At 36.2% G+C, this 18,308-nt stretch overlaps 2 protein-coding genes across 4 annotated transcripts in view; one reads left to right on the plus strand and one right to left on the minus strand.

The window, feature by feature from the left end:
• The window catches only part of PIBF1 (progesterone immunomodulatory binding factor 1), a 106,641-nt gene extending 106,462 nt beyond the window's left edge, over positions 1-179 (minus strand). Inside the window, exon 1 of one of the 3 annotated variants that reach the window (XM_021548014.3) lies at positions 88-179. The gene's annotated coding sequence lies outside the window, so the exon portion shown is untranslated. Of the gene's footprint in view, positions 1-23 lie in introns of all 3 variants that reach the window. The other 2 variants (XM_085594118.1, XM_085594080.1) reach the window with 2 other exon arrangements.
• Positions 1-18,308, plus strand: part of DIS3 (DIS3 exosome endoribonuclease and 3'-5' exoribonuclease) — a 19,686-nt gene continuing 1,378 nt past the window's right edge. The window contains exons 1-20 of the mRNA XM_021548011.3: positions 1-255; positions 2,418-2,575; positions 3,295-3,488; positions 3,597-3,670; positions 4,695-4,862; positions 5,753-5,917; positions 6,855-6,968; positions 7,058-7,195; positions 8,238-8,384; positions 9,105-9,221; positions 10,025-10,126; positions 10,704-10,768; positions 10,863-10,947; positions 11,531-11,658; positions 12,113-12,199; positions 12,850-13,006; positions 14,565-14,779; positions 15,880-16,048; positions 16,423-16,581; positions 16,989-17,111. Of these exons, the coding sequence (XP_021403686.1) occupies positions 16-255; positions 2,418-2,575; positions 3,295-3,488; positions 3,597-3,670; positions 4,695-4,862; positions 5,753-5,917; positions 6,855-6,968; positions 7,058-7,195; positions 8,238-8,384; positions 9,105-9,221; positions 10,025-10,126; positions 10,704-10,768; positions 10,863-10,947; positions 11,531-11,658; positions 12,113-12,199; positions 12,850-13,006; positions 14,565-14,779; positions 15,880-16,048; positions 16,423-16,581; positions 16,989-17,111 (2,805 nt within the window). The 5' untranslated portion in view covers positions 1-15. The remainder of the gene's footprint in view (positions 256-2,417; positions 2,576-3,294; positions 3,489-3,596; positions 3,671-4,694; positions 4,863-5,752; positions 5,918-6,854; positions 6,969-7,057; positions 7,196-8,237; positions 8,385-9,104; positions 9,222-10,024; positions 10,127-10,703; positions 10,769-10,862; positions 10,948-11,530; positions 11,659-12,112; positions 12,200-12,849; positions 13,007-14,564; positions 14,780-15,879; positions 16,049-16,422; positions 16,582-16,988; positions 17,112-18,308) is intronic.

Raw genomic sequence — 18,308 nt, forward strand, 5'->3', positions numbered from 1 at the left:
GCGGCCCCGCGCGCCATGCTGACCTCGCGGACGTTCGTGAAGCGCACGCGGGCGGGCGCGGTGGTGAAGGTGGTGCGCGAGCATTACCTGCGCGACGACATCGCCTGCGGCGCCGCCGCGTGCCGCCTCTGCCCCCGCGCCGCGCCCGGCGCCGGGAGCGCGCCCGGGCTGGAGGCGCGGCCCGGCGGCCCCGGCAGCAGCCTGTGCCCCGGGCCGCACTTCCTCCTGCCCGACACCAACCTGCTCCTGCACCAGGTGAGCGCCGCGGCAGGCACGGAAGGAAGGCGGGCCTCAGCGCTGGGGGACGCCCGCCGCTGCCTCTGGGCCCGGGCGGGCTCCATGCGGAGGCTCCAGCCTTCCCGGCCCGTACTTGTTGATCCCTGTGGGTGCAGGTTCCCGTGTGGGTTCCGGCGTCGCGCTGGAGGGGCGCGTATGGCAGCGCTCTGCGGGCCTGGTTCCTCCCGTGTGTCCTGTGGCTGCTTGGTCCTTGTCTGGGTCTTTCTTTCTGCTTTGTCTGGCCTTGTTGTTCTCTGCTAGCTCCTGAGGAGAAGGCTGCAGCATCAGCGAACCTGGCCTGGTCTTAGACTATGTCCCAGTTTTATTGGGGGGGGGGGGGTAGTGTGTGTGATTTTTTGCTTGTCTTGTGTTTTCTTTTTTTGTTGTTGTTTTGTTTGGTTTGGTTTTTTGTGTTTTTGTTTTTTATTGTTCTGCCTGAATTTGAGAGATAAAGAACAGTATTTATTTATTAATTTATTCATTTAGTCCGTTGTGTTCTGGTGTAAGTATGAAAATTCAAGCAGAGAAAGTTGGTGGACTGTCAGGTAGCAATTGGGATCTTCGTGTCGTCACTGCCACTGAATTTTTGAATCTTCTCTGGTTGCTGAATTTTTCTGAATGCCTTTTCTGCTTTTCAGGGTGTAGCTTTAGGTTCTTTATGCTGTGATATTGATTTATTTCAATGATTAGAAGGTGTGAAGTCATTCCATGCGCAGCTGTGGAAGCACGGGAGCAACTTCACTCTGCAGCTCATCAATAGCTGTGCAGAGGATTGAGGCTGAGCAGGGCAGAAAGTGGACTTTGAGGCTGGCAGGCATTCCCAAGCTTGATGTTTAAGTTTTTCCTTTAATTGTTTTTGAATACCTGTGTAGAAGGTAGAACAGCCCTGTGCACACATTGCAGATTGCAACTAATTCAGGAATTCTAACATGGAGTACTCTGGAAAGGGGAACAACACTTGTGTGTTTTAGCAGAGATCCCAAAAGTTGTAAGGATTTTCATCTCAAAACAGCAGGTCAAGGGATGTTTTCAGCCTCTTACAAGTGAACTTCTTGGTGTCTTGTTGGTGAAATTTGTATGTGTGTCCCATAGTGTGCTCTGAGAATGTACCAGGTTGTGCCAAGGTGGACTGGAGAAGTGGGGATTAGGAAGCCTTGGTTAGGGTAGGGAAAGGTTTTGCCTAGAAACTGTAAGACTTTTGCCACAGTAAGACTTGGCCTGGTGCTTCAGCTTATGCATATAATAATGCTGGATTTCTTCTATGAATATGGCTCTAAATCTTTCAGGTCATGTAAGCATCAGGTTCACAGGAGCTTGGTCTGGTATTGCTTTTTATTCTTTTATCTGTGCACTCTAGAGCCTTACTGCTGTCTCATTTTGCAGGTGGGTTTGCACAGTTTCTTGCCGCAAGGTTAGGAAGTGATGTTCCCATCTTTTTCCCCTGACAGATTACATGGATTTCTAGTGTATATTTATTTTTCTGTCTTAATGTCAGGAGTTGGCAAAGAAAGGTGCTGAAAATTTTAACAAAATTCCTTGAAAAAGATCTTTCAAAAGTGAAGAGCAGCTTGCAGAATGTCCATTGATTTGACTCCGTGGAAATTAAAATTTCAATTTAACAGTGGGATTGTTTCTGGAGAACTTAAACCTACACATGCATAGGCACGTCAGCTGTGTAAGAGTAGTTGTGTACCATTTATGGCTTGCATTCCTCACAGAGGCAGGCAGCCTGTAAATTACAGATTTCCATTACATTGTGCATAGCTGCATTTTGTTTACTAAGGATAAATTTTATAGGAACCCATTTTATGTAAGAAAAATTTGTAGTGTACAATCGGCCTTACATTTGTCTGGAATCCTGCACACACTGGGGGCAAATTTGTTGGAAGTCACAATAAGTCTTTATCTTCACTTCAGATAACAGAGGCTGGAAAATCCTATTTGACTTTTTTTTTTCCCACAAGGAGGCAAAAGCAACTTAATACACTGTCCAGTTTCCCACTGGTGAGGGGAAAAAGGCAGAACGAGACCCACTCATTACTCCTGTTAGATTTTCATGTATTAGCCAAGGAAATATTTCAAGTCCTGTTATTGGATAGAATTAAAGAAAAATTTTGATTAATTTCCATTTTGTTCCTCAGATTGATATCCTTGAAGATCCTGTTATTAAGAATGTCATTGTGCTGCAGACAGTCCTACAAGAAGTCAGGAATCGGAGTGCACCAGTGTACAAACGAATTAGGGACTTGATTCAAAACCCAGAGAAACATTTCTATTCTTTCACCAATGAGCACCACAGGTAAGGATGGAATGGGGTATAACAAAGTTGTGCTGACATCCAGTAAAAGAAAGTGGAAGACAAAACTAGAACATGTGGACTGGAAGAAAAATTACAGTGGTGTCATAGAACTATATATTTCTAAGGAATCCTTTTGAGAAGTATGTTCCAGGAGTTTTCTGTCTATAGTTGGTATAAATCCATGTATGTTATGCAAAGAGAGATAGAATATTGAATAATTAGCACTGTTATCTTGAGTAATAAGGTACTGATTTTCTATTTTAGTGTCCCTTTTAAACATATTCCAATGCTTTATCAATATTGTCAGCTTAGTCTGTAGCAGAATTCAAAAATCCATTAAGTTGGTAACAGAACTCTCTGAGAAATGGAGATGCAATTAATTTGCCTTTATTTGTGCTCACAGTTAGTTTCAATACTGCAGTATCATAGTTCAAGGAATCTTGAATCTATAGTTCTAACAGCTTGAATGCAAATCTCTTTAATTGTCTGTGAGAAAGTTGTGTGAGAAATTAATACTTCCTTCTTATTTTCCTTTACCCATGTCTCCTGGCCCTTCAGCGGCCTAATGAGTGTTACACATTTTATAGCAATGGATACAATAGTGATACTTTTGACCTAACAGCCTTGATCCTGTTTGTCTGAAAATTTTAAGTATAGATAGATGCTGGGATTTGCTTCGGTTTGTCAAACACGCCCCTTTGTTTTTAAAATTTATGTAGAGACACGTACATAGAGCAAAAGCGGGGAGAAACTTCTAATGACCGCAATGACAGAGCCATTCGGGTAGCAGTGAAATGGTACAATGAACACTTGAAGAAAATAGAGGATGAGGAGAAGATTCAAGTTATCTTTTTAACAAATGACAGAATTAATAAAGAGAAAGCTTTGGAGGAAGGAATAACTGCTTATACATGTAAGTGAAGTATTATGTATGTGTAATTTATTGCTCAAATCAACTGAGCAGTCACTTGATACCTAAATCCCATGCATCTCTCACACATTTACGTGTGTGCTTTTGTAGGTGAGGAGTATATAAAAAGCTTGACAGCTAATCCTGAGCTTGTAGACCGTCTTGCTTGTGTATCTGATGAAGGGGTATGTTTTTATTTTCTTTTTATAAAACAAATTGATCACAAATGGGTTGTAGTATAATATTGCATACTGTATGTCAGGTACTGGCATCAGTTTAGAATACAAGGAGTTTGGACTTTATTACCATTCTGGCAATTTAACTTTTTGACAACTGAAAAGTAAAAAGGAAATATTGCAGCCATTTTCAGTTCTGCTTATATGCCTGTTAGTATGTATCTTGTAAAATGACGGTTGCTTTAGATAATTATTTTGAAGATGACAATAATAACAAACAACAAAATTAAAACAAAATATATTGCAAACCATTTAGATCTTCATTTTGTGTCTGCTGGAAAATCTTTGTTAAAGCATTTTCATTTGATTATTAGTTAAGTTGATACAAATGCAGGCTGCAGCTCAGATATGAGCTACATCCTCTTGTACTTCCTTGTGCTTTGTGTTTATCAGAATCAAGAATTATATTTCACATACAACTGATATAGCTGTACACTGACCACAAAAATAGGAAAGTTAATTTCATCAGAGTTAGTTTTGACAGGATAGAGCTCTATGCAAGAGTGGAAAAAAAGAGGGCTCAGGTATTCTCAGCAGTTAACTATAGATTATTCAGGTGTAAGTAATTGTCTGACTGCTCCAAACTATGGTCACAGTAATGTATTTTCATGTTTCCTATGGCTTACAGTACATACACTATGTGCCACACTCTTTACTATACTAATGTTTTCTTGGATAAGTATCTGTTTAGTCAATGTATCCAATCAACGTAAATTGTGCACTATGTTTTAAAGTAACTGCAGGAAAACAAGAAAAGTTCCTAGAATTGCCACATTTTAATGCTTTTGATGCTTCATTAGAAAAAGCACTGCTTAATAATAGTTTTTTATTGTTCTGCATATTCATACCTACACACAGTTACAATTAGGGAGTTTGTTAGCTTGAGTCTGTCATGTTCCACAGCTTGGTTTTGAAATTAACATGAATATAAAATACTGAAAATATCCTCTCCTGTTTTTATTTTTTTCTAAAGAAAGAAATAGAAGGTGGGAAAATAATATTCCCAGAACATATTCCTCTTAGCAAATTGCAGCAAGGAATAAAATCTGGTATTTACCTCCAAGGAACTTACAGGGCAAACAGAGAGAATTATCTTGAAGCTACAGTTTGGGTTCATGGAGATGCTGAAGAAAACAAAGAGGTGAGTTTTTATTTTACCTCCATGCAGTAAATTTCAACGAGCCTTAGGAATGACTTAAAATTTAATTATTTCATGGTGACATATGTTAAAATGGAGCATATTAGTAATATTTTACTCTTCCGGGTTTTTTTTCTGATGTTCTTGCTGATGTTTTCATATTCTATTTGTATGGATAGAGACTGTTGAAAATGCTGACTGTGCTCTTTTTGGAAAAAGAATAATGTATTTAAATTACAGTTTGATAAAGTAATTGGTAAAATATAGATTAATCTTCATTGTTAATAGTTTTTGAACTAAATTCTTAACAGTTTTTAAAATCAGTTTGAGCTACATGGTGAAAGACAAAGGAACAAATGTATGGGAGGATTTTCAGGGAAAAAATCAGTCATGAGCCCTTGTAGTGGTCTCCTGCTTTGTTTCCCCCTGCTGTTTTCCTGCCTGGTGAGGGGTAGATGAGCTGTTTCCCACCCAGCAGTTGATCCATCTATCTGCCTGCTGGATTCTCAGTTGGTGCAATTGTACAAACACTGTTTCCAAGCAGTGGCAGCTGGATGTACTTCTCTTATCTCTCTTCTATTCCTCTTTCTCAGTAGTATGTGGAATCCCCTATCCTGCAAAAATAGAATTGTCTGACTTAATTAAAAAAAAAAAAACAAAAAAAAACCAGGGAAAACATATTTATTATAAGAGCAATTGGAATAAGATCATCTGTACTGTAAGAAACCTTGGCAGAGGGAAAAAGTGCATCACAACTATACTTTACAATGTTCTTTGAAATGTAAAGCCTGTCAAACATTTTTACTCTTCTGTTACACTGCTCTAGATTTGGGTCTTCTGTTTTCATCATAATTAATATCTGCATTTCCATTTTGTTTTCTAAAAAAATCCAGATAATTGTACAGGGCCTGAAACATTTAAACCGAGCAATTCATGAAGATGTTGTAGCTGTGGAGCTGTTGGCAAAAGATGAATGGGTGGCACCGTCATCAGTAGTCTTGCAAGATGACGGCCAGAATGAAGAGAACATCGAAAATGAAGAGGAAAAAGAAAACATTGTATGAAGGAAATAGTCTTTCTTAACTGTGGTGTTTCAAAAGAGATGAAATCTGTGGTACCCTGTGTCAAGCTTTAGATTTATATACTGTCCTTATAAAATGTGAATATGGAAATCATAAAACTTAATTGGAGTTGTACTATTGTGTTAAATACATGATGGTGGATAAAATGGATCATTTTTAATTAGTCTCTACTAGAAATGCCCACATTACTTTATTAAGTGTAATGAATCCAAGAGTTACTGAGGGTAGTCATGTAATAATGTAAATCTGTATTTACTGTTATGCAGATTAGGATTTGTTGGAGTAGGTATTGTATCCTGCTGACAGCCACTTTTTATAGGCAATACATATATTGTGAACCTATTGTAAAATATTTTTGGGTCTTGCAGTAATTCCACATAATGTGCATGCCTGCACATGCATGTATGACCTGTAAAAGAAAATAATTTCTTTAAAAATCCATTTACTATCTTTCTACTGAATTTCATAGGAATGTTTTTTAATAATTATGTGGAGAATTACTGGAGAATTTTCAGGCAGTGTAAAAGGACTCAAAAAAATTGAAATAATAGACTATAAATTAACATGGAAAATATTATTTGTTTGGGCTTTCTTAAGGGACATCCATCCTTTCAGAAAAATGAAGAACACCGGAAAAAGGCTGCAGAACACTGTCTTCTCTCACTCTTAAGTTTTTTCTCTGCTAAGTCACATGACATACTGATGTGATTTCAGTTGTGTCACATACTGAAAATATTAAAAGTCATGCAGGGAGGCACGGGAATTTCTATTTATAAAGTCATAATAGAATTTATGTCCTTATGATGAGTTACAAAATGTTGCTACTAAGTTTTAAGTAATCTACTGTACTCTAACCTCTAACTTGAGTTCAAACTCATGTTTGAGTTTGTATTTTTAACCTTTGTTCTACCAGCTGAAGACTTCCATTAACAAGGACATGCTGAGGCCTACAGGAAGAGTAGTGGGCATTATAAAACGAAATTGGCGGCCGTATTGTGGGATGCTTTCCAAGTCACAGATCAAAGAGGTGAGGAAATAATCCACTTACTCTAAATAAAGGGTTGTTTTTTCTTCTTTATTTGGAAATGAATTGTTCCTTTTTCTGGTTGTTCATAGGCAAGACGCCATTTGTTTACACCAGCTGATCGCAGAATTCCTCGCATTCGAATAGAAACCAGACAAGCAGATGCATTGGAAGGGCAAAGAATAATTGTTGCTATTGACGGTTGGCCCAGGAATTCCAGGTATCCTAATGTAAGTTTAGGCATTTTCTTCTGAACTTTTAACTACCTGATTTTTTCTGTTTCTTAGGTAAAATATTAATCTGCAACACTGGGTAACTGCAACCAGTGTTGAGATGAGGTTTACGTTTGATGAGGTGCCATTTAATGGTGCAAATTAAGGAAGTCCCTAAATGATACAATTTGCTCTTACAATCAGCTACGGGGTTATCATACTTAAAAAGCTTACTCATCCAGTTCTGCAGTGAACATATATATGCTACTTAAGGTGCTTTGTATAGATTAACCAGGGACGTTAGTCTGGGTTCTTAGAAGTGCAAATTTTTCGCTCTGATTTTGCTCATTCAGACATAACAATCACTGTTCTAGCAGAAATTTGAGAAATGCACCCAATGCATTCAAACTGGCAGTAGGGTAAAAGTAGTTAAAAGTTCAGTATAAAAACAGAGGCTGTATGAGAAACTGAGGACACAGCCTGCCATTTGTATTGAATGCTAGCTAGGTTTTGAAGTGTTTCAGTGGCTCCTGTGGGAATGCACATCTTGTATTGAAGCAGAGCACAGGTGTCTCCCACTAGTTTAGGGAAATGAAGGGAACATGGAATATATGGAAAAAGCATTAAGACAAAGAGAGCATTGCTGCAGAGAAGTGAGGAAGAAGGCAGAGTTGAAGTGGTACTAGAGTGTGAGATACATGGCACGAGGCAAACCCATAGAGAAATGAGAGTGAATTAGTTCTGCTTTTGCAGCAGTGGTTTTCCTTCCTCCGAAAATGATACCACATTTTTAAGTTTTCGAGTCTTAATTGTGAAGAATTTAGACCCATTCTAAGAAAATAGTCTGGATGGACTTGGTTCAGACTTATTGCATCAAATAAATGTTTAAAATTAAATTTCTCTTAAAGATGAGAAAGTTAACCAAATTTAAAAAGATTGCTTCTACTGTGTAGTTTAATACAAGAATACCTAAGGGTTAATGTTCTTAAATACTTACTTTTGGACAAATGGTAATGCTTGATATGTGTGTGTGTGTGTATGTACCTGTATTATTCCTCAGGGTCATTTTGTAAAGAATTTGGGAAGCGCTGGAGATAAAGAGACAGAGACAGAAGTTCTTCTGCTTGAACATGATGTTCCTCACCAGGCTTTTTCTCAGGCTGTCCTTAGTTTCCTACCGAAAATGCCATGGAGCATTACAGAAGAGGTAATGATTTGTAAATTATTGTAGTAATTACTGTGCCTTCCCCTTCAATGCAAACTCTGACATTCTAGAATATCCCAATGCACCAGAAATAGATGAGAAATGTTGTCCAGGACTGTTCTGTCTTAGTGGGAACTTTCAGCTGTATTTCCCATGGAAACAAGACCTCTTCAAGTTTTTGCATTTTTGGCTAAAACTGCATTCGTTGGGGATAAATATTGTAAGGTAAAGATGATACTGCAGGTTTTGTTAAAGAATATAAAGATAAAAGTTTTTTTGCAAAGGAGAGAGATAGCTATTTTGCAAGGATAGATACTTAAAAAGTGTGCAGTTCCTTTCAATTATCTAGACGTCTAAGCCTTAGAAAGGTAGACTTCAGAGCAGTCGTATCCAAGACAAGTCATTCAGTTGGCCATCAGTCAAAATTTTACTTGAAAAAATCTCAATTCCTCATTGTGCTAATTCTAAGATTGTGATGAAACTATGGTTGTGTTCTGACTCTCTTCCTCATTTCTACAAAACAAACAAAAAAAAAGTATTTAATCTTCTGTGTTGTTTTTTTCTATCGTTGTAGTTTCTGCACTGCCCAAAACAAAATAAACATTCTGAAAATACCTGGTTGCTGGGGAAAATCTTATGTAATGTGCCTTTTTCAAATGATCATTTTTACTTGGAAAAGGAAGGTATTCTTGAAAACAATTTCTTGGTTCTTTTAAATTTCAGGATATGAAACACAGGGAGGACTTAAGGCATCTGAATGTTTGTAGTGTTGATCCTCCTGGTTGTACAGATATTGATGATGCATTGCATTGCAGAGAAATAGGAAATGGCAATCTAGAGGTATTGTATCAATTTAATAATTTATTTACTTACTTCTTCCTTTATTTTACAAATACATGTGCAAAGTTCCAGATCTGTTACAAATAAATTAATGATGTTTGTTTGCACAGCTGCAAGATGGTAATAAAAAAGGGAGTAGATTTGCATCAGAGCAGTGTTAAAAGTGGGAATTTAGTGTCTTCTAAATTCACCCTGCTTTATCCTTATTTGGCATGAGAATTTAACATAAAATTTATTTACTGCTTTAGCTAAGTAGTATAAACAAGGATATTTACAGCTAGGATAAGGAACTATGAAAATAGAAAAAAGTAAGCTACTGCTGTAATGCCTATGGAGTTACTATTTTATTTTTAAAAAGGCAGTAAAAAGCTACAGGCTTAACACCTGCTCTCTACTGCCTTATATCTGATTCAGTCAGATTGTCTTCTTTAGAAATTAAATTGGAATTGTAATAGTAGGGTGTGCCAGACTAGAAAGTCCAGCAAACAGAAAAGCAAAGAGAAGTTTGCAGTGAGTCTTGAAGAACATGAAAGAGGTTAATTGGGCCCTCAAAGAAAATCTGCATTGGTCATGAATATAACTTTCCCCTAAGTGTATAAATGCCCTTTTTTTGAATAATTGCTGCAACTGTTCACTTTTTAAATATCAGTGTGATAGGTTTAAACTGATCTTATTGTGAAATATGGGAGCTGCTGAAAGGAACTGGGAATGGTTAAATCAGTTTGTAAAAATGTGGGAAAGTTTCTTTCACTCTGAAAACTGTTTCTCTTTCATGAGGTGCATAACATGATGCTTGTTTTTAGGTTGGTGTACATATTGCAGATGTCAGTCATTTTATTCGTCCGGGAAATGCTTTGGATGAGGAGTCAGTAAAAAGAGGAACAACAGTGTACCTGTGTGAAAAAGTAATTATTTTCTATAGCTTCTTGTGTGATTAAGTGGTTGGATATTCATTGCTTTCCTCTTTTAATTCTTGGGAGTGGAGATATTCTCTCTGAACTAAGGAGGAAAAAAAAACTAGACTAGTTTTTTCTGAAGACAATATTATTATCTGGTTTATCTGTTAAAAACCACTATCTGGACAATATCCCATTCAGCTGGTTTTGAAGCATTATTAGCATGTGGTTCTTAAAATGAAATACTGTTTTAATTTCAATCTGAATTGAAGAAGTGGCCCAGTTTTGCCTTTTCCATTGGTTTTTGTGGTTTTTGTGATTGCTAAATCTCTGAAGGGTCCTGTGATTTGCATTCATTAATGCTACAGATTTAGTCCTGGTTATTTCTTCCAGACCATGATTTCTTTTCAGAAATCACCGGTACTAAAAAGATGGTAACTAAAATTAATCCTGGAATTAATTTTCTTAACGTGACTTTTTTTTTTTTTTTTTTTGCCAAAAAAGAAAGAAATCTCCAAGCTTTTATTTTAGGAAGCTTTTATTCAGGAAGTTAAAATACTAGCTTATTTTATTCTTTACTTTGCAGAGGATTGATATGGTTCCAGAGCTACTTAGTTCCAACTTATGCTCTCTGAGATCTAATGTGGACAGGTATATGTATATGACCCACACTTTGATCCTGGCAAGAAACTACTGTGGTTTATGTAGGGATTTTAACCGATTGTCCCCTCTTTCTCTCTCACAGGCTTGCATTTTCATGCATATGGGAAATGAACCATAAGGCTGAAATTCTAAAAACCAGATTTACAAAGAGTGTTATTAATTCCAGGGTAAGTCATGTAAATATTATTATATTTCTGAAATGAAAATATGTACACTGTATTATAAAAACAATGATCAACAAACTTGATAATAAAACTTGCTTTCTGATTAATTATTTATATTTTATTAGAATTAGAAGATAGTGCTGAAATACTAAAAATAAAGAAAATGTTTGATTCTTCAGTGTTCTCATCTTTTAAGGCTGCATTGTTTATGTGTGCAGTTACTGTGTGTATGATGCATATAGGACATGGCTGGTACATACCAGCTAATCAGTTAAATTCAGTGGATTCTGTGGATGTTCAATACATTCCTGAAAATTAGACTTCCAATGTATAAAACACGTGATGAGCAAAAAAAAAAAAACCCACTGTAATTGCCTGGTATATCTTAATTTCTTACATTGATCTGTTCTCATTTGTCCATTATTCTTTGTGAATAATAGGCATTTAGGTATTGAATGTAAAATTTTGTATTATTGTGAACCAAGTTACAACAGCAAGCTACACGTTCTGCAAGACAGAAAGAACTATATTTTATTTTAGTGTTCAATTATGTATCATGATATCTGTTTTTTTTAACCTCTGCAAGGCTTCTCTTACATATGCTGAAGCACAGATGAGAATTGATTCATCAACTATGAATGATGATATTACTACCAGCCTACGTGGACTAAACAAATTAGCAAAAATTCTGAAGAAGAAAAGAATTGATAATGGGTAAGCCATGCAGTGTACCTGTTAGCTTTTCCCCCACCTTTTTTTCTGACTGTTTTTGCTGTCAAAATATATCATGGTTCTGTGTCCATTTTTCTAGTGAAAGTCTTGTGAAAGAGAAGTATTTTGCCATTTTAATTTGCATAAGAATGCTTATCGTAATTTCCCAAAATATATAAACTTGGGATATTAACTTTTTCTTCAAGATCAATCAATATGGATCTCACAGAGTCATCAAAGCACAACCAGAGAAGTGGCATTTGAAATTTTAGGAGCTTCTATGGTGTATATTTGCTTGACATTTCCAGTAAATTTGAACATTACACATTTTTATTTTTAATTTCTGCTAATTTTAAATTACAGTGTCATGGTAACCCCAGATGATATTACAGGCTTGCAGCTCAGCTGCTCTGTCTGCTTTACTGTTATTTTTTAATACCACTTAACTATGTTGCAGAGCCTTGACACTTGCGTCACCAGAAGTTCGTTTCCACATGGACAGTGAAACTCACGATCCTATCGATCTGCAGACTAAGGAGCTTAAGTATGCATTTTATTTGTTAGTTAATTCAGGGTAGGGATGGAATTAAAGGTGTGTTTAAGTAGCAACATTTAATAGTTTACAAAATTCCTGTAATAGTGCAGGACCGTCAAAGAATTAGAGGATGGTTTGACGTGGAAGTAACCTTGGAAGCCTACCTAGTTTTAATCCCCCTGCCATGGGCCCAGACACTTCCCACTAGACCACGTTGCTTAAAGCCCCACCCAGCCTGTGCTTGAATGCTTCCAGTGATAGAGCATCCACAACTTCTTTGGTCAGGCTGATTGTCAGAAAGAGAATTCCTCTATTTTACTGTAGTATTTATTTAGCAAGTCTTCAACGCTATGCTGCATATGTGAACTTTGTAGGAAGAAGTCAAGAGGTTTATATGTTGGTTTTTTCAGGCATTTTAATGAGCATTTTCCTTGATTTTAATGTTTAGAATATTTCAGTTTTATTTTTCTTTTGACTCAGTATTTGGAGCTTAATAAGCATTTTTTTTAGTCCTAAAATTGCTTGCCTACTTGTATAAATATTCAAAACTACTAGTTAATATTACATAACATTGTTAGGATGGTGGAATGTTTCTTCATTAGGCACTCAAAGTAAATGTCTAATGCTTTTCTAACAATATAAAATATTTATCTTGATAGAGAGACTAATTCCATGGTTGAAGAGTTCATGCTGCTTGCCAATATTTCTGTAGCACAAAAAATTTATGATGAGTTCCCAGAGTTTGCTTTGCTCCGGAAACATCCTGCTCCTCCCCCATCAAATTATGACATCCTTGTAAAGGCTGCAAAGTCCAAGGCAAGTTTTTACCATGATAATTAAGTGAATTAATTATGAAAAGATGTATTTTCTTTCTGGTTGGCCACTTTTCCAGGAGTAAGGGCTGGAAAGCAGTATTTTAAAAGTGTATCAGCTACACTTTGAAATCCCTGGTATTTGTAGCAGGATAGTTGTACCTCTAGGTGAAAGGAAGGTGTGCTTTTTAAAACCTTTTTTAGGTAAAGAAAACATACCACTCTCTTAAGTCTTACATTGTATCACTTGTGAGCTGACTGTTTCTCTTCACAAAGTCATACGTGATTTTTGAGATAGTTTTTGGCTTTGGATCACATACATTATTGATATACTTAAAAATTGACCAGTCACATAAATTAACATGTTTCTCTTAAAGTCAGGAAAATGTTTTTATAGTTTCCGTCTTCTCCATAGATCAGCTAGAGGTTTATTTAGCCTGAAACAAGTCTAATTTAATTAAGGAGCCTGAAGAGAAAAAGTTTCTTTTCCAGTTTCAGGAATCTTATTTGAGCTAAACTTCTAATTTTGTAGTTACTATGGTGTACATTCACATTTCCATTCCCTTCAGCTCTTCTCCCCCTTCTGTTTTTTTTCCTTAAGGTCAAGAGTGGAACTTCCAGATTCTCTCAGTGTAACATAAATAGACAAGTCTAAAACTAAAACATTTAATTTTCCACTGCTGTAAAACTGGAATAATGATAATTATTCAATTTGTGTTCTGAAAATTATTTTTAAAGTACTGTTTTATTTGGAAAGCTAAATTTCTGTGCATAGGTGAACATTCATTTAAATAAACCAAAGTGGCTTTTTTACTGCTTTTGACACAACCATCACAATTAGGTATTAATATGTTTTGTTTATACTTTTTTAATAAAAATGCAATTATCTTACCATAATGCAGGCATAATTTGATCTCTGGATCCTACTTTATTGTCAGTGCTGTATGTGATGGAAAGAGCATTCAGCTTATCATGTGATGATATTTACCTTGTGTTTCTGGAAGTTAAAAATGCATTATGTATTTTCATACTACCTGAATTTTCAGAGAGCACTGACAAACAGGGAAAAAATGTTATACACTGTACTAGTTTTACATTTTACTTTTCCAAGTATACATTATAATAATTTTGCAGAAGAAATAACCATAAAGTTTTACCTTGTGCTTGGATGAGAATCTTTGAGTGGCATAAATACATGAGGGTTTTTTTTACATTCTTTCTGATGTAATAAAGGGATAAAAGAATAAAACCAAAGGAAATAAAGCCTCGTTAATATTGGCATAAAGTATTTCTTAGTTCAGAATGGGTGTCTTTTCTGAATTCTAGGCTGACTCAGCATTTTGATTTTGCATAGCACACTAGTAATAATGAGGGAAGGACCTGTGCATGGATGGATTTTGTTTGTTTGCTTTTGTAGTAGTAACATTCCATCATGTTATAGCTGTTATACATGTGACAGTTGCTACGATTATCCTAGATATAGCTGTTACATTTCTGTTTATATTCTTAATATTTGCTAGTAATACTTGACCTTTTTTGTTTCTTTTCTTCTCTTGTTTCAGAATTTGGAAATTAAGACAGATTCAGCAAAAGCTTTAGCTGAATCATTAGACAAAGCTGAATCTCCTACATTCCCCTACTTAAATACACTGCTGCGAATTTTGACCACTCGCTGCATGATGCAAGCTGTTTATTTCTGCTCAGGAATGGATAATGATTTTCATCATTATGGTTTAGCCTCACCTATTTACACTCACTTTACCTCACCTATTAGAAGGTACTTGTATTTTACAAAAGTTTCAGAGAGGAAAAAAGTGATTTATTTGTGAAAAAATGATTATGTTGTCCATTTAAAAAAAAAAGTTTCTGTTCAGCATTAGATTTCAGTTGAAACAGCAGTGGCTTATGTGGCAATCCATCTTTATGTACACTCCCAGGTTTACTGTCCACAGCTCCTAGGGCTTAGTAACATTAAAAAAATACAATAGAAATATATCTCTAATGCATATGTCTGGCATAGAAATGCACTTTGGGGTCAGTCAGCAGTAATCGTAGCCAGAGACTGAGACAGAGTTTCCTCAGTCATTTTTGAGATTGAAACTGTTTAAATTTTGAGGAGGCTGAATTTTCCTTATGAAAACACTGGTAACTGGGGACTTGCTATTGGTATTGCTATTGGTAGCTGTTCCATGCAGTGAAATCGTACTTCTTGGAAAAGTACATTAGTTTTTTCATCTGACCAAGAAGTCACTGAGTTTTGAAGAAAAAAAAATGTTACTGTGCTCCTGAGAAACATTTCAAGTGAAATCCAATCCAATCTCTTGGATGCGGATTAAAATTCATATGCATTTCTATGGATAATTTGTAGAACTTCTAGGAGTCCAAATGGTAAATTTTAGTTCTTACCAGATGTATTAAAAAGTTTCTCACTGAAGTACCAGATGTATTAAAACGTTCCTCGCTGAAATTCTAATAAGTTACGTAACAAGAAATTCAAATGTGGTTATGCTTTGCAGATCTGTGGCATTGAGATACTATTCTACACAAAATTTGTCTAATTTAAAGGGGAAAGGGAAGAAGGATTGTCGTAATTTGCCATGGCGAAAGATCATTCTTCAGTCCAAAAACTCAACTTTATTCATTTTTCTGGCACAATGAAGAATTGATCTTAGCAAACAGTATTCTGGCTTTGCAGTACATCTTTGGTCAGGAAAGAGATGGATGCTGAATAGAGGGAGTTGATAGAACATCGTCATTATTCCAAAAACTTAAATCTGTAAGATTCACAAAAACAAACATATGTTCAGAAACCTTTTTATTAAGTTTGAAAAACTACGTCTTACTAGGTCACTGATGATTTTAACCTCATCTTTGCAGGTATGCTGATATCATAGTCCATCGGCTTTTGGCCGTGGCCATAGGAGCAGACACTACTTACCCAGACCTCACAGATAAACACAAACTGGCAGAGATGTGTAAAAATCTCAATTACCGACATAAAATGGCACAATATGCACAAAGAGCCTCTGTGGCATTCCATACACAGGTAAGTAGTTCTGAGATGTTATGTTTAACTATGAACACTGCCAGAGCAAAACCAGAGTGCAGAAATGATAAAGGCTGAGGGATGCTTCTAACAAAAAGCTTAAAACATTATTTTGCTTATTCTGAAAAATTCAGAATGGCATCTTGGGGATTCTTTTAGTTTTGTGCTTTTATAAATATGAATGCTTAATCCTACAGTAATGTTATAAATTGTTTATAAGATTTTTTAAAATCTGCTGTCAGGATATGCTGTGTAATTATCACTAAGTATAGCTGTGTACTTGAACGTTTTGTTTTTCTGAGATAGTATATTTGTGATTCAGAAGAGAATGTTCTAGTGCTTTTTTTAATTTGTGTGTTCTGTTTTTGTTACAGCTGTTCTTCAAAACCAAGGGAGTAGTAAATGAAGATGCATATATATTATTTGTAAGAAAAAATGCAATAGTTGTTCTGATTCCCAAGTATGGGTTAGAAGGAACAGTCTTCTTTGAAGAAAAAGATAAACCAACACCAAAACTGGAGTACAAAAGTGAGGTATGTTCTTACTATTATTCTTAAGGTTTGCTCTTAAACACCTTTATTTTTTGATTTGGTAAGCAAGCAGAATGACTAAATTCTATTCTAGTTGGATATAGAAGGGTAAGAGAGACTTTTCTAAATACAAGTTCATTAATCTCTAGTAGTAATGAATGCCACTATAGTCTTTGTAAGTCTAAATGAGTAGGTTCTGACAGGAATTTCTTTCTGTAATAGATAGTGCTAACATCTAGTTATGTGATTACTGCAGAAAATGCATTTATCACATACTACAACACTGAATATTCACTATAGTAATTTTTGGTTTATTTACATGTAGCAGTGCTATTTTGATACAAAGGTACTGCTTTGTACAAAAACATAAGCTGTTGCAAGTAGTATTTATACAAAATTTGAAATTTCAGGTGCCATCACTTACTGTGGAAGACACAACATTATGTATGTTTGATAAAGTTAAAGTGAACATTATGTTAGATGATTCCAACATCCAACATCAGAAAATGCGGATGGTCTTGGTGGAACCCAAGGTAAGGCACAAAATTCTTAGAACCATATTATCCTTCAGTATTGTTAAAAAAATCATCATTTGGTAAAATTGAAATTTAACTCAGAAGAAAAAACATAATTTAGCAGCAGCTTGTAATGACTGCTTCATATCCACTCTCAATAAAACTCAGGTCTGCCTTCACTGGTTGTTGAAAAAAAATAGAGCCTTCTAAATTAAACTTCTGTTCTAGGCCCATCAGGATATTTCCACTGCTGGGAATGATAATGATTTGCTGAAGGAATGTATTGAATTTCACAGTTCTGTAATTAGGTGTTCCTCTGAAAATTTGCCCAAATTTGGTAGAGTGGTCTCTTTATTATAGTGAACTACACTGTAACTGTGATGGGTGGCTCAGCTCTGTATAATTGCCAAGTGTCAATGGCAGTTCTGTCCTACAATTCCCACAATATAAAAATTCTCTCTTGATAATGTAAGAACTCTAATGTCGTAATAACTGTCTCTAGTCTCAAGACTTTTCAGTTCTAGCTTCTTTGGGCATTTTGGACACAGGGAGTTTCACCTGCTCTCACACTTTAGGCCTGATAAGTATTTGCATGACATTACAAAATGGTGCTCTTAGAATAATGTACACGTAACTTTCTTGATAAACAGATGATTGCATCAATTGAGTATACCTTACCACAGAGGAAAAAGACAAGCCAAAATAAGCAAGAGCTTCTTTGTGTTTATACAATGAAACATGATTTTTTTTTCCTTGAGAAATCATGTAAATATGTTCTGAGTCTTGAGCTGTTGTATGAGCTTGAACCATAGAATGGTTTGGGTTGCAAGGACCTTTTAATGATCATCTAGTTCCAGTTCCCCAATTCTATAGACAGGGACACCTTCCATGATATCAGGTTGCTCAAAACCCCATCCAGCCCGGCCTTGAACACCTCCAGGGATTGGAGCATCCACATCCTCTCTAGGAAACCTGTTCCAGTGCCTCACCACTCAGAATAAAGCACTTTTTCCTAAAACATAAACTAAACCTACCCTCTTTCAAGTGGAGGCAGGGGGAAGCCAGTCCCCCTTTCCCGTCACTGGATGATGTGTGCTTGTGAAAAGTGCCTTTTCAACCTTCTTGTAGGCTCTCCTTTCAGGTCCTGGAAGGCTGCTCGAGGGTCTCCCTAGAATCTCTCCTCCAGGCTGAACAACCCTCCTCTATCAGCCTTTC

The sequence above is a fragment of the Lonchura striata genome, chromosome 1, assembly GCF_050655825.1.
Source record: "Lonchura striata isolate lonStrDom1 chromosome 1, ASM5065582v1, whole genome shotgun sequence".
NCBI classification, from domain to species: Eukaryota; Metazoa; Chordata; class Aves; order Passeriformes; family Estrildidae; genus Lonchura; species Lonchura striata.